At 44.5% G+C, this 16283-nt stretch overlaps 1 protein-coding gene across 4 annotated transcripts in view; it reads left to right on the forward strand.

Annotated features, from left to right (window-relative positions):
• LOC117354591 (zinc finger protein 585A-like) overlaps positions 1-16283 on the forward strand; it is a 53815-nt gene that overhangs the window by 5709 nt on the left and 31823 nt on the right. For 2 of the 4 annotated variants that reach the window (XM_033932367.1, XM_033932366.1), the window contains exon 3: positions 1764-1880. In XM_033932367.1, coding sequence (XP_033788258.1) covers positions 1764-1880 — 117 coding nt within the window. Of the gene's footprint in view, positions 1-1760; positions 1881-16283 lie in introns of all 4 variants that reach the window. The other 2 variants (XM_033932365.1, XM_033932364.1) reach the window with 1 other exon arrangement.

Consider the following 16283-nt stretch of genomic DNA (forward strand, 5'->3'; position numbering starts at 1 on the left):
GGCCATTACTTCAGATCGCCAGGTGTTTGAATTTCAGGCTCAATCTATGCCATGATCCTTTTCTTAAGAACATGGATTCTGGTGTGTTTCTGCACACTGTTCCCTTGTTTCATCCGAAGGTGGATTCAGCCTTTCACATCACCAGCAGGTGTGGCTCCCATCTTTTACCTCCTCTGGGTCTCAGGAGCAGGACCGGGTGTTGCAGTCCCTGGTCGTGCACAGGGTTTTGTTAGGCTACCTGGAGGTCACAAATTATTTGGGTCTTCAAATATTTGTTTGCTGTGGTGGGTCTGGCCTGCAGGGGCAGGTCGGCGTCTAAGGCTATTATTTATAGATGGATTTGTAGAGCTATTTCTTCTGCCTACATTGCAGCCGGCAAGAAGCCCCCTCTTTCTATGCAGGCTTATTCTACTAGAGGCACGTCCTCGTCTTTTACTGAATCATCAGGTGATTTCTTTGGAGGATATTGCGGACTGTTACCTGGTCTTCGCTGCAAACCTTTATAGGATTGATGTGGCAGCCAAGCAGGATGCTGTTTTTGGTTCCTCTGTTTCGGCAGCGGTCTCATCAGTCCCACCCTGATTTTATGGGACTGCGCTGTTACAACCTGCTTGTCCAGGAATAAAGTGGGATTTTACAAGAACGAAAGATTAGGTTCTTACCTTTACTAATCTTCTTTCTTGTAAATCTACACTTTATTTCTGGAGCCTGCCCAGGACATTGCTGATTCACCAATCATCTGCCTTGACCAGTACTGGTAAGCTGAATTTCTGACCAGCCTTTTGAAGAATGCCATCTGACTATGTTTAGCACTTTGCCCTGGGGTTTCTAGTGCCCCTTTCATCAGTGCAGGGGAGGGGCTGAAGACTCTGAATAATTGAAGCTTCCTATAAGCTGTCTGGTGAGTATGGATAAACAAAACCACTTGTCAAGGAATAAAATGTGGATTTAAAAAGAAAGAAGATTAGCAAAGGTAAGAACCTAATCTTTCATTGCAATCGCACCTGTGAGTCTATATTAATAACAGAAAACTCAGCTTTAGACACTCTGACATTAGGTTCTGCTAGCTTTACTTGAGACTGATTAACATAGCATACTACTAGACACCTCTAGCGGCGGAAGGGCATAGTATGTCCAGTTTGCTCATGCTATTCACATTCCCCAAACTTTTGGGTAGCACCTTGTATTAAAAATCTCTGAAGCATCCACAGGTTATAGAGGCAGACAGGAGCCCAGGACAAAGATACGGTAGATACTGGTATTTTCCACACTAGCAGACTATTCACATCTCAGGTTCCGATTGGTGGTGATTTTTCACTTTGTATCTGATGAAAGTCTCACCTACAGTATTGATAGGATACAGGTTGCAAAAAGATGCCAAGAAATAACCTAATTAAAATGGAAAAGTAATCCTTACTGCACTAGTTGAAGATAATCTCTGAAATTCTGATTCTTTGCTGGAAAGATTTCTTTGGAGAAGGATGTGGGAAAATGATTTTAGCTTCCTGCCCTTTCTCTATGCTCATATCAGTCTGAGTATTCTCAGAGAGTTTGTTTTACCGTATTCTAGATGTTCTGGTGTGAACAAGGAGACCTGCATGTTGTATAAGTGTTGAAGAAGTTTGCATATATTGAAATGAGGTGATAATACATTGAACTATTTAGAGTGGGATTAAAGATGAGTAAACAGGATTTATGTTACTTTTTATGAGGTATAATCATTTTGAGAAAATTAATTGAATGCAATTTTCTTACCCCAGCAGCAGGTTCTCTAACCGTCACCCCTAAGATTATATCCCACATCGAACGAGGGGAAGAGCCGTACATCAGGGGTGAGCCTGGATCAGAGGAAAGAGAAATTGGGAAAAGCAGCTCCCCAGGTGAGTGGAGTAATAAGAGGGACCGGGGTAAAAATGTCTAATCTAATCTAATCTTCCATTTGTGTGTCGCACATACTTATACAGGCTCAAGGCGACAGAACAAGGAGGAAGGGGGAAAGTTGTAGGGAAGGGGGGTATGGAGAAATAAGAGAGGGGACCCAGAAGTAGGGGGAGTTATACAGAAATTGTCAAAGAGGTGAGTCTTCAGTTTTTTTCTGAATGTAGTGCAGTTTGTCTCTGTCCTAATAACTTCTGATAGGTCATTCCAGGTTTTTACACCCAGATAAGTTAGCATAGAGTGGAAAATTTGCTTGTAGTGGAGGTTTTTTGTGAATAGTAGATTTAGTTGGATTCTGTTAAGGATTCTTTTTGAAGTCGACCAAACATTAGAGAATAATTGAATGAGAGGGGCAGCTGAGTTTTCATATAGAATCTGATGTAGGATACAAGACGATTTGAAAATTATTCGGCCGGCTGCTCACACTGGCATTGGCTTGACCTCTGATGTCACTTCTGGTGCCTCAACCCGGAAAGTGATTTCAGATGGAGCCTGGCTGGCGTGAGCAGCAGGCTAGAGTAGTTGCTCGTCCTGGCGAAGATTTTAAAGAAAGCCGTGGGGGCGGAGAGGTGCCGGTGCCCCCACCAAGACAGCACCTAGGGTGGTACGCCCCCCCCTCCACTTACTTCTCTACTGTGCCCCAAAGAACTTGAATGGTGGCGGGGGTGATGAGAGGAGTGTAGCAGTAATTAGTTGGGTGTAATAAAATTGTCAGACAGTCAGATAAGCATCTGTAACTCGTGTCTAGGGAAAGGGTTGACCCAAGCTACTAGCCAGGTTTAGATTTATGCAATCTTATTAGAAGTCGACCAAACATTAGAGAATAATTGGATGTGAGGGGCTGCTGAGTTTCCGTATGGAATCTGGTGTAGGATACAAGACGATTTGAAAATTATTCAAGATGATATTGGAAGCCAATGTAATTGCATGATGAAGGTTGTGATTGAGTCAAATTTCTTTAATTTGTAGATTAGTCTAACTGCTGTGTTCTGGATGAGTTGTAGTTTGTGGATGAAAAAGGTGTTGATGCCAAGGTAGGCAGATTTGCAATAGTCCAATTGAGCAAGGACCATTATCTGAACGATCAGAGCCAAGTGGTGTGGGTGGAAGTATGATCTTGTGAGTCGCAGTTGACACATAGTATAGATGGTCTTTTTCCGAAGGTTAGATATTTGTGGTTCCATTGGAAGAGTGAGTTTAGGTATGACATTCTGTTATGCAGTGCGGAAACCAATGGTTTTGGTCTTAGTGGCGTTCAGTTTCAGTTTGTTGTTCGTTGTCCAGGTTTGAAATTTATCTATATTGTTTGAGATTTTTTTGGCAATATTAGGATAGTTATGGGAATGAGGAGGAGGATGTTGTCGGCATACAACAGTACCGTTTCATCTTCCATTTTGATGTGACCCAGCGAGCTCATGAATAAATTGAATAGGATTGGGGATAATGGGGAGCTTGTGGGACACCACAGAACGCCTTCCAAGGGTTGGAGTATGATTCTTGCCTTTTGACTATGTATTCACGATTTTGTAGGAAGTCGGCGAACCAATTCAGTACAGTTCCTGTTATACCGATTTCCGATTGCCTTCTATAGACACCTTTTGTAGGGAAAGCACTGGGGGTTCTGCCCCTTTATAGATAAGGATCAGTCACTTGACCTGTAAGGGAAGGCTTAACCTATGGGCCATACAATGTAAGCTCTGGAAAGGTGGAGGGAAGGTGTTTATCTTTAACTTCACATGTCAGAAATCTTGAAGCTCAAAACCGTGTTGTGAGGGAGTCAGAAGGAAGGTGTGTTTTGTGGTGCCAGATCCTGGGTTGTGACTGGGTCTCTGTGTGCAGAAGCTTGGGAAACAGTAGGGTCTCTGGATGTCCAGCTGGCTGGCATAAATGCGAAGACCTAAATGTGTCACTTTAATACATCACTTAGCGTAATATTTGCCTCTTTTTCCTCAGTGTGACTTAGATGCCCTTTCTTCACTTAATTGACTTATACAAAGTTAATCTTATTATGCTCAGTAAACCTTTCCATATCAATATTCCATACAGATCCCAGATCACGACCAGGATAAAGTTAGCAGAGCCTTTTTGCTGTCAGTAGGTGGTCACCTAGATCGCTTCTGAATATTGCTGGTAAATCCCAGTTCCACTCAAACTCCTACAGCCTGGGCTATTCCTGCCATAACCAGATACTGCTGAGGTGGTATGTCCATATTTTTAGTGGCACTAGCGGGATAAGTACTGCTGGAAATCAAGTTTCAAGTTTAATAAGTGTTGATATATCACCCAGTGAGAGACCTTTCTGAGCAGTTTACAATAGAACTTTAAAATCACTCAGAAAATTGGAAGAAAATATATCTGGGGATAGAAAAGAGTAGAATGCATTTTAGATTACTTGGCAACAGGACTTGGTTTTCAATAGGCAGCATAGAGGCATGTTTTTGGTCAAAGGCATCCTCAGATAAGAAGATGTCGAGACCTCGTTTGAATCTAATCTTTGATTCTTCAGTGAAAAAGTTGAGGGAAGTGTGTTCCAAAGAGTAGGGCCGTTACATTGAAGATTCGTGACCGTATACAGTCATTGATGTTGCAGAATGAGGGTATAACGAGTAGATTTGAGTAGACCAAGCAAAGAGTCCTAGGACTGTTGGGAATTGGGAATCGGAAGTCAAGAAAGGTATGGCTCGGTGAGAGAGACTTGTCTGGGTAAGAGCTTTGTTAACGTAACGAAGGGACACATTAACCAGCCTATACACACACACATGCATATCAAAAACAGGTCGCACTCCAGAGATGATCATCGGATGGCACCCATAGACCTCTCGGCTTCCAGCACCAGCACTAGTTCGGTCCCTAATAGGATCGGGTGCAGAAGAGCTGATCAGATTGATTCTGGCGCTCAACTTGAGGCTGACCTCCCTTGCCCCTATGATCAGAGCAGTAGTGATCTGGAGCAGAGGCAGGCAGACTGGCAACAGCAGCCTCCGGGCTTTAGGGCAGTTAGAGAAGCCACAAGGAATATAGCTGCATTAGATAAACCCAGGCAGAGAAAAGCTGCTTTAGAGCCAAAGCGCATCCCCCGCTACAGGCTGAAGGGGATTGGCTCTGAACTGTTTAAAAGCAGGCTGAGACAAGCAGCAGGAGGAGGAGGAGGAGCAAGTGACCAGGGCGAGTCACTCCCACAGCCTAAGGCAGGTGAGGAGCTGTGGAGCAGAGCAGGAGAGACAACCGTGCCAGATTGGCCCATGCAGGATTTGGAAGAAATCCTTCCCACTTTAAACTTCCAGATTCCAGACCTTGTGGAAAGCATGGAGGTACAAGTAGCTGGCCCTATGCTAGAGAGCCAGACAGAATGTATGGAAACTGAATGAAGAAAGTGAGTAACTGGGAAACCATTAGTGGTTTGTGTTTTTTTTTCCCTTGTGCCTATGTTTTTCTGCTGTGCAAACAAGCCTGAAGAATGTGAGATAGGTTTGGACTTTATGAGTATTTTTGGGTTAAGAATAACACTTACCTGAATCCTAAACTATGGAAGTGATTTAAAGTCAAGTTTGGAAACAAGAAGCTCAAGATAGAACATTTTAAGTTTGTGTTTTGAACTTTAGAAATCCTGCTGTGGCTCCCGTTCCTGAAGAGCTAATTAGCTTATCTCCCTCAGCTGTTTGTTTTGCCTGCACAGGGAGCTGAGGGAAAAGCTGATCCGTTTGCAAGAGCTATATTGCCTAAAGAGTTTTGGTTTAATTTGGATTTACAGCAAAGGTTTATTTCAAACTTTATTTGGCTGCTGAAATCTGCTGTTACATGCCTTTGATATTAATGCTGAGAGAAAGTTTGAATTATGAGTGAACACCAGTGTAAAGCAATCCTGAGTCAGAGCACATGACCTCAGGAATAATCAACTACAGGAGATTGCTGTTTTGTGATATCTTTATTTTACAATTGACTTTATTTTTGAATGAAATGCAAAAGTGATTTTTGTTTTATGCTGCATCTTTTTGACCTCTTGTTCAGAATAAACATCATATTTCTATTTGAAGAACTTGGTTTCACTGGTGATATTTGGAAACTCTTTGCTTGCCTTGTCTCTCATAGGCCTAGGCGGTCGCCTAGAGCCACCTGAAAAGTCCTGAAGGTACCCCTGGTTAGAGGGGACACGCCAGAATCCTTGTGTTTGTCACACGACAGCCCGCCGCTGCAGAGAGTTTGTGACAGATTGTAGTCCAAAGTTGCTCAAACTGTGTCCCCTTCGCTTTCCTCTCCGCTCCCCTCTTTCCTTCCCCACCCCCATCCCTCTCTCTTGCATCTTTAAATCTTCACCAGCACGAGCAGCTTCTCCAGCCGGCTGCTCATGCTGCCATTGGCTTGACCAATTCCTGGTCCCGCAACCCGGAAGTGATTTCAGAGGGAGCCAGGCTGGCGCGAGCAGCAGGCTAGAGTAGTTGCTCGGCCTGGCGAAGATTTTAAAGAAAGATGTGGGGGCAGAGAGGTGCCGGTGCCCCCACCAAGACAGCGCCTAGGGTAGTACGCCCCCTCCCACTTACTTCTCTACTGTGCCCCACAGAACTTGAATGGTGGTGGGAGCGATGAGGGGAGTGTAGCAGTAATTAGTTGGGTGTAATAAGCATCTGTAACTCATGTCTAGGGAAAGGGTCGACCCAAGCTACTAGCCAGGTTCAGATTTATGCAATCTTATTAGAATGATGAGACCAGAATAGCTGAAACTGACTTTTTGACATTTTTCATTGATAAAGTGAGTAAAATAGCTGCAGAGTTTAGAGATAAGACGCCACCTTTGAGAGAGGATCACTTGCTGAACGATGGTCTGAGTTCGACTCTGGGAGACAATCAATACATATTTTTTAACAGCTGAATAAGACTGCATGCCCTTTAGACCCTTGTCCGGTTGGGGTTTTTTCAACAATCAGTGAAGCTATTTATTGAAATTAGTGACGAAGTTTCCGCAGAAAGGCATTGTGTCTAAGTCACTAAAGGAGCGGTGGTTTGGCCACTCTTGAAGGATAGAGTAGATGGTAGCCTGTTGCAACATTTTTGTCTGATTTCATCTTTACCCTTTTTATCAAAAGTCCTTGAAAAGATTTTGCTTCACCAACTTCAGGATTTCTTGGAGAAGTCAGACCTTTTGGATAATGGTCAATTTGGATTGCAGATACATCGTTCAACAGAATTATTATTGATTTCAACCTTAGATGTGATCTACAGGGGGCTTGATCAGAGTAAATCATTTTTTATAGTTTTCCTGGATGTCTCCGCTGCTTTCGACATAATTGCGCATCAGATTCTTTTACGGAGATTAAAGGAATTGGGCATTAGAGGTACTGTATTACAGTGATTTGCATCCTATTTGTCAGGGAGAATGTTTTGTTTGGAGATGGAATGGGCACAGTCAAGGGCAGGGTTCATTTCAAAATTGCATGTATTGTCGATTGTTTAACAAATTCTAAATTCCCAACCTACTTCATCCTCTCTACAGCCCTCTTCTCTACCTCGCCACCATCCCAATTCAAGATTTCAGACTAACTTATACTCTCTTTCCACCTTGTATCCCATGTACTGACAAAATGTATCTTTATTGTAAACCACTTTGAACTTCATGGTATAGCGGTATATAAGAAATAAAATTATTATTATTATTAAAGCTATACAGTATACGGAGAAAACTTAGCTTGGCTCATTTCTGCTCGCCAGGTCGCACAGTCCTTCAATTATTCGAGCACAATTCAACGCTTCAAGCTACCACTTCCTTCCCCGCGCCAGGTACAGAGGAAAACTCTTTTCGAGACCACTTTTGAGTTCCAAAGACCCAAAATCTGGAACAAACTCCCTGGAATGAACTCCCAAGCTGCTTACGCCAACTTCCCACATACTTCCAATTCAGGAAGGCACTGAAGACGCATTTATTCTCTTCACTACACTGACTTACAATAACGTACCCATCTGTGTGAAATCTATATCTCTGAATCAATTCTAATATAATGCAAGCCCCAATGATTCCTAGCCAACATTTGCAGGATACAAGAATAAGTATGGTTTGGTATTTCAGTATTATAGGTTATTCGAGATGTTATTGGATTGTAATTGTCTATGTCTGCATTATGAATGTTTCTCTGTAACTCGCCGAAAATTGCAGGATGTGCGAGCAAGAAATATTTTAAATAAATAAATATTATCGTCCTATACAGACAGGGTAAGGAACTTCAGGGGGCGGTTAAACAGCTTAAGGGAGGCACATCGCCAGGCCCCGATGGATTTTCTCCTGAGTTCTATAAACTTCTTTTTCCCTCCCTCTGTGGTCCTTTGGAAGCATATTATACAGTGGCCGTTGAGGGCGGGTCCTTTCCGTTGGGGGCTAATCAGGCATTTATCACATTAATACCTAAACCGGGCATACTCGATACGGATATTAAATCCTATAGACCCATATCTCTAATCAATGTGGATATCAAAATTTTAGACAAAATATTGGCCAATAGACTGGCTACCCTGTTGCCCACTTTGATAGTACAGGAACAAGTGGGTTTTGTTCAACACCGCCACTCGGTACTAAATGTTCGTAGATTACTCACTGCCCTACAACGTTCAAGGGATTCTGAACTTCCGGGCATACTGGTGGGATTAGATGCAGCAAAGGCTTTTGATCAGGTTATTTGGGGATATCTATTCCAAGTGCTCACATACATGGGTTTCGATGGGTGGTTCCTGGATATGCTACGCTTGCTTTATACTGATCCAACGGCCCGCATTTTGGTCAATGGTACCTGTACACCTGTTTTCCCGATAGCGCGTGGGACGCGGCAGGGTAGCCCTCTTTCCCCTCTTCTTTTCTTATTATATTTGGACCCTCTTCTACGTACTATCCTGCAGGATGATATTGTCCAGGGCTTATCAGAGGGAGACTCCCAACTGAGAGTCCTAGCTTATGCGGATGATCTTTTATTAACTCTGGGATCTCCCGAACTCTCTCTTACTAGAGCTTTAGAGTTGCTGGATGAGTTTAGTATGTACTCGGGCTTGGTACTAAACAAATTAAAGTCTACAGTTTTGCCCTTGACCTCGGAGGTACAGACACAGTGGAGAGGGCCCTTTCCTCTCACATGGGCATCGGGATATATTACTTATTTGGGTGTTGCTATTTCCCCTGATCCTTCCAAATTATATGCTCTCAACATAGACCCTCTAGTTCTTACCACAACCCAAAAACTGGAGAATTGGAGGGTTTATCCGCTTTCTTTAATGGGCAGAATAGCATTGTATAATATGATACTTGTGCCTCAGTGGCTTTATGTGTTTCAAATGATACCTGTATTATTATCCTCACGTTATGATAAACTGCTTGGGAAATGTTTGCAAAAGTTCTTGTGGAATGGGAGGAGGGCACGTTTGTCTTTGGCTCATCTGGCGCGCCCTAGGGATCGCGGAGGATTTGGCCTCCGAAGTCTTCGTTTATTGTCCCGGGCGTGCCAGATGAGACATCTGAATGACTGGTACCGGGGGACTAATCATTTTTCGGCTTCCAGACAGGAATTGTCACTTTGTGCTCCATACCATTTTAGTTATCTGCTACATGTTTCTCACCTGCCACGGAAAACTTCATCGGCACGAGACTTATTTCTACTACCCTTGCGACGCCTTTGGAAATTATTATGTAAACAGCTCCAGATTACCTCTCAGGTTACTCCTTACTTACCATTGCGGGGTAATGGTGACTTTTCAGCGGGCATGGACCCTGTTTCTTCTCCAGTGTGGACATTGCAAGCTAACCAATATATCTTTCAACTGGTACATTCCACTGGCGCTTTGAAATCGTTTGAAGAACTTCAGCGAGACCATGGCTGGAGGCCTAATGAGTGGCTATCTTACCTTCAACTTTCCTCTTACATTGGCTCCTTGCCAAGGGATTCTATAGCAGACCGTTGTATGGAACATCTTTCTGAAGCGCTGAGTCTGTCTGCCCAGGTACCGATCCCATTGAGATTTCATCATCGCCATCTTCAGGAATGCCTGGGCGAGCCTTCATATGAATCTTATGCTTTAAAATGGTCACAGGACCTTTCTTGTAAGGTAACAGCCGCTATGATCCGCAGGGGGGTCTTTCGAATTGCTCGTGTTTCACACAATGTGACTCTGTTTGAAATGAACTATAAATTTTTACACCGGTTGTACAGATCTACTTCATACCAATTTCGGGCAAAGATGTGCTTGTCAGATCGCTGTCTTAAATGTTCTCATTCTCCGTCCACTTTGGGACATCAGTTTTTGTTGTGTCCTCGGATTCATGCTTTTTGGCAACAGCTGTGTACGCATATTCAAACCATGTGGAAGTACAATTTTTCCTTGGATGTAATGATGCTGTTTACCCTGGATCATGTACCCCTGTCAGCTCCTAAGGGGTTTCGGAGCTTTCTCGCTCGTTCTATGTTATTGGGGAAGAAAACTATCTTACTCTACTGGATTTCGTCTGACTCTCTGACGCTTTCTCGTTGGCGAACTCTGATGATACAGCAAGCCTCTATGGAGCGACTTTGCTTTTCTATGCTAGACTCCGCAATGGGCAGGTTGTTCTGTCAATGTTGGGCTCCTTTCTGGGATACTTTAACATCAAGAGCTCGAAGTCATTTGTTAAATGTTTGAATATCTACTTGAGACTGTATTGGAGTGGATTTCTGTTATGCTTCGTTTGTTTGGGACATGGGAGGGGGGGATGGGGGGAGGGCTCTGGACTGTTCTGGTGAATTTGAGCTGTACTTTGGTATTCAACTAAAAGGAAAGACCTTCCCCCTTGATCCGACTATAAAAATTCTGGGAGTCACGCTGGACAAAAACTTATCTCTAGATAACCATACCGACCTCATAATTAGGAAAAGCTTCTCGGTACTTTGGAAACTTCGCACCATAAAAAAACACTTCTATGACAATGCATTCCGCCTACTTGTACAATCCTCCATCCTCAGCATCTTCGACTACTGCAATATCATCTACCTTAACGCCACTAAGAAAACTACCAGGAGACTAAAAATAGTCCAAAATACCGCGGTGCGCCTCATCTTTGGCCTAAAGAAATGGGAACATGTCACCCCTTTCTATCACCAACTACACTGGCTACCATTTGAATCTAGAATTCTTTTTAAATTTGCATGCTTCTGCTACAAATCGGTTAACGGCTCCTCCCCAAGTTACATAAACACACACTTTAACCTTTACTGCAGCAACAGGACATCACGGAGAACTCAATTGTTCGCCTTCCCTTCGCCTAAACACTGTCCTCTCAAAAGATTCCTTGATAGAACTTTTGCCTTCCAAGCAGCCAAGTCGAACCCATGGCTAGCACAGATGATACTCGAGGCCCCCACTTACCTATCATTCAGAAAACTACTAAAAACGTACCTTTTCAGCAAACACGACCCTTAATAATCCATTCACCTCACATGACACTTACCCCACCCCTGCCCCCTTCCTCCTTCACCAGTCCCTCCCTCCCCCACTCTCTACCTCCCCTACCTAGCTCGATCAAACCTGCAATTTCTGTAATATTGTTGTAAACCTGCCCTCTTTGCAGACAGTTAAGAATCGCTGTAATTTCACGGCTGACTGCGGCAAATCGCTGTAATTTATCGTAATTCAGCCTGCAATTTGCTGTTAAAAATACTTCTAATTATGCTGTAAATCTGCTTCTAATTTTGTAAACCTACTTCTAATTTTGTTGTAAATCTGCTATTCAATGCAGATCATTTGCTAATTGATGTAAACCGCCTAGAACTCACTGGGTATGGCGGTATATAAGAATAAAGAATAATAATAATAATAATAATAATATTCACGATTCTTGTTGTACACCATGTACATTTGAGTGTTGCATTCTTCATTTATTGAAAACTTAATAAAATATATTTCTCAAAAAAAAAAAATAAATATTATGAAGATAGAAAAAGATACATTTATGTAGCCAGCTGTAAATAATAAATTAATACTTATTCACAAATATCTCTGTAGATATGTCAGCAAACAACTAGTACATACTGTATTTTTCTCTCCATAAGACACAGCTGACCATAAGACGCACCCACCTGTAGAGGAGGAAAAACTAAGAAAAAAATTCTGAACAAATGGTGTGCCCTGTACCCTGTCTCCCCTCTGGTGGTCTAGTAGTAGGCTGGGACAGGGTACAGGGCACGTCTAATGGTAGGCACGTCTAGTGGCAGCCAGCTAGTCCCCAGCCAGTGCCAAGCCAGCCAGCCCCAAGGCAACCAGCCAACCCACCCACCCCAAACCAGCCAGCCCTCAGTCAACCCAGCCAGCCCCAAGCCAGCCAGCCCAAAGGCAGGCAGGCACCCCCTCCCCTGTACCTTTTTTTGGCATCCCGGTGGTCCAGCGTGCTTTCCTCGCTCCTGCCTGGTTTCCCTGCTCTCTTCCGGCAGCGTTAGCGGCACAGCAGAGCACGAGGCAGGTGTGTGCTTTTTGTGTGCCTGCTTGGTCCCTCCCTGCACTCCGAATGGCTGCCTATCAAGTTCTATTGCCTACTATTCAAGGCTATTAATGTAGAAAGCCCAACCTACTGGAATAACCGACTAACTCAATCCTCCTCAACCAGGCAAAGGAGAACCCACTCACTATTCACACACCCACTATCCAAAAATGTCAAACGAGAAAAACTATATGACAACCTAATAGCCACCAAAGCAGCTAAACTGGTCAGACAAATCACCATTCTGCTGTCCTTGACCACAGACTATAAAACCTTCAAGAAAGAAACTAAAACCTTACTCTTCAAAAAATACATAAAACCTATTTAACACGACCACTTCCCTAGCAACAGCAGCAGATGAATCCAGAGACCAATGGGATAGCTCACATCTACCAGCAGGCGGAGATAGAGAAACTGATTAACAGGTGGTCCTATTGGCTGGCACTCCTCCTGTCTCATCAGTAATCTCTATCTCCCAGCAGGAAAAGGTCGCTATTCAACTAGCTCCTGAATTCTGGCTGTGGCTGGAACTTTATTTTCTCCTATTGAGGTTTCTCTTCAGTGAGACTGCCATTCTGTTTCTCCTGTTGAGATTTCTCTTCAGTGAGACTGCCATTCTGTTTCTCCTGTTGAGATTTTCTCTTCAGTGAGCTGGCAATGCTATTTCTCCTGTTGAGATTTTTCTCTTCAGTGAGACAGGGGTGTCCGGCTGAACGGTGCCGGCTTTAGAGGTTACACTTGGGCCCCCCCTTGTCCCTGCCTCACCTTCCCTCCATTGCTAGAGGGTCTGACTGGGTCTCAATTTTTTTCTTCTTTCCCTTCTCTGTAAAAAAAAAAAAAAAAAAAAAATGAGACCACAGTTGTTACATTCTGCCATGCTTTTGCTGCAAACTGGCTTCAGCCAGCCCTAACAACAAGCTGTCAGTATGTCTGGCTTTTACAGTTGTTTGAACTTCAGGTTCTGTTTGGGAGTCTTAGTACTGTGGGTTCGGTCATCATACATTTAAGGTATGGATATTTTATTGAGGCTAAGTTTTATGACTAGAAATCCATGGAGGGAGCCGGGACTTCCCGCCCTTTGCATGCACGCGCTTTGTTTCCTTGTTGGTTACAGCGCATCAGTAGCGATGCGATTTCATGCTCGTACTTGTTCTCTTTGTTGGGTTTCAGTGCAGCAGTAGTCCTGTTTATTCTGAGGCTCTCTTTCATCAGTGTTTGTCACAGCCATGTGCAGCTGATTGTGCAGGTGCCGGTTTATAGCAGCGCGCATAAGATGGGATATGTTTTTTCCGGTGCTGTGGGCCGTTCTTCTGGTTATTCCCCGAGTCTGATTTTCTTTCTATGCAAGCTGCGGCAGGGTAAATTTTGCGGGGCTCGAATCCGACTATGTTTCTAGGAGCGTTGATGCAGCGGCCACGTGTCAGCGAGAATCAGGCGTGCGCATGGGTCTCCGGCGATGGCGGGAGAGCTGCAGCGTTCCGGTAGTTTGTTTCCAGCTGACTTTGGTCAGGGTATGCCGGGGCTTCTCTTCTTTCCAGTTCAGACAAGTTGTATGTGTTTCACCAGCTTTGGGACAAGCTTGGGCAGCTTTATATGTCTATGTCTGTGTTCCTGCTGTACTCCCTTGAAGGAAGCTGCTTGTTTAATCGGACTCTGGGGTTAGCACTCAAGGGGTTTACCAGAGAGACTCTGACCTGTGCTAGGTCACCCAGTCTCGGTTTGTCTCCAGACTGGGGCGACATAAGGCAACTCACGGCACAGTGAGATCAGCAGTAAGATAGTGCCCTGTATTTCACACAGGTATCTCATTGTCTCTCTTGGGGTCCCTGCAGATTGAGCCTTTGTCTATTGGCAACTGTCCTTGTTTGGGCCTCTGTGCTGAGCTGCATGTGTCTAGTAGTGGCACAGGATATTTATGCCTAAAGGTAGTACAAGCAGTTTCCAAGTTCGGGCTGTCTCTATGGGCATAATGACACTGTGCATATTCCTGCGGCCAGGACTCTCTTTCTCTATTTCTGAGGGGGCCTGGACTTCAGATTTCCATGCTTATCACGCTGGTTTCTCCTGTCACCATTTTCTCATGGCACATGCTAGACGGGCCCCCCAACCAGACAGAAAAGGCTGTACAGCTCCTTTTAACCAGGAGCCAGTTACCTATTCTATCAAACCCATGGAGGTTCACGCACTATGTGGCTGTTAGCCTCATCCCTGAAGCTCTCATTAATGATGTGAGCTTTGTCTGATACCTGTAAGGATGCTGTTGTTTTCCATGGGGCGGTAGATGCAATAAGCGAAGGAACAATAAGCCACAGTGGTTTACTGCGGAGATCTCAGACCTGATCAAGGAGAAGAAAAAAGCATTCATCTCTTACAAACAATCAGGGAAGCAGGACTCTAGAGCAGACTACCTGGCCAAATCAAAAGCCATCAAAACAGCAGTCAGGGAGGCTAAATTCCTCATGGAGGAGTCTCTAGCAAAGAACATCCAGAAGGGAGATAAATCCTTCTTCAGGTATATCAGTGATAGAAGAAAAAACTCAGGCGGGATTGTACGTCTTAGGAAACCAGACGGAGACTATGTGGAAAAGGATTCGGAAAAAGCCCAACTATTAAATGAATACTTCTGCTCAGTCTTCACCCGAGAAGCGCCAGGGCTCGGCCCTCAGCTACAGACAAGGGTTGGCTCAGTTGACCCGTTTAGTAACTTTGAGTTTACGCCCAGCAGTGTCTACGGTGAGCTGTCAAAGCTCAAGGTTAACAAAGCAATGGGGCCGGACAACCTGCACTCCAGGGTGCTTAGGGAGCTGAGTGATGTCTTGGCGGAGCCACTGTCCGCGCTCTTCAACCTCTCCCTTAGTACAGGCTAACGTCATTCCACTCCACAAGAAAGGCTCAAAGATGGAGACAGCAAACTACAGACCAGTGAGTCTAACATCGATAGTGAGCAAATTAATGGAAACCCTAATCAAACACCAATTAGATAAGATCCTGGATGAGGAGAATCTACGGGATCCCCGACAACATGGATTTACTAAGGGGAGATCCTGCCAATCCAACCTGATCAGCTTCTTTGACTGGGTAACGGGGAAGCTGGATATTGGGGAGTCCCTGGACATCGTGTACCTGGACTTTAGCAAAGCATTCGATAGCATACCACACCGCAGGTTACTGAGCAAGATGAGTTCTATAGGATTAGGTAACACATTGACGAAATGGGTTGGGAGCTGGCTTGGAGGTAGGCTCCAAAGGGTGGTGGTGAACGGCACCCCCTCCGAAATGACGGAGGTGATTAGTGGAGTACCACAGGGCTCAGTCTTGGGCCCAATCCTATTCAACATCTTTATAAGAGTCTTGGCAGAAGGGCTTCGAGGTAAAATAACATTATTCGCCGATGACGCCAAACTGAGTAATGTAGTGGGCAAATGCACAACAGACGAAGATTCAGTGCCCGACAACATGATGCACGACCTACTCATACTGGAGCGATGGTCTAGGACATGGCAACTCAACTTCAATGCCAAAAAATGCAAAGTTATGCACCTGGGCAGCCAGAATCCATGCAAGTCTTATACCCTTAATGGCGAGATCCTAGCAAAAACGGTAGCAGAACGAGACTTGGGGGTAATCGTCAGTGAAGACATGAAGTCTGCCAATCAAGTGGAGCAGGCTTCGTCCAAGGCAAGACAAATCATGGGCTGCATACGAAGGGGTTTCGTCAGTCGTAAGGCGGAAGTCATTATGCCATTGTATAGATCCATGGTGAGGCCCCACCTGGAATACTGTGTGCAATTCTGGAGGCCGCATTATCGCAAGGATGTGCTGAGACTGGAGTCGGTGCAAAGAATGGCCACCCGGATGGTCTCGGGAC

This window comes from Geotrypetes seraphini, chromosome 2, assembly GCF_902459505.1.
Source record: "Geotrypetes seraphini chromosome 2, aGeoSer1.1, whole genome shotgun sequence".
Lineage (NCBI taxonomy): Eukaryota > Metazoa > Chordata > Amphibia > Gymnophiona > Dermophiidae > Geotrypetes > Geotrypetes seraphini.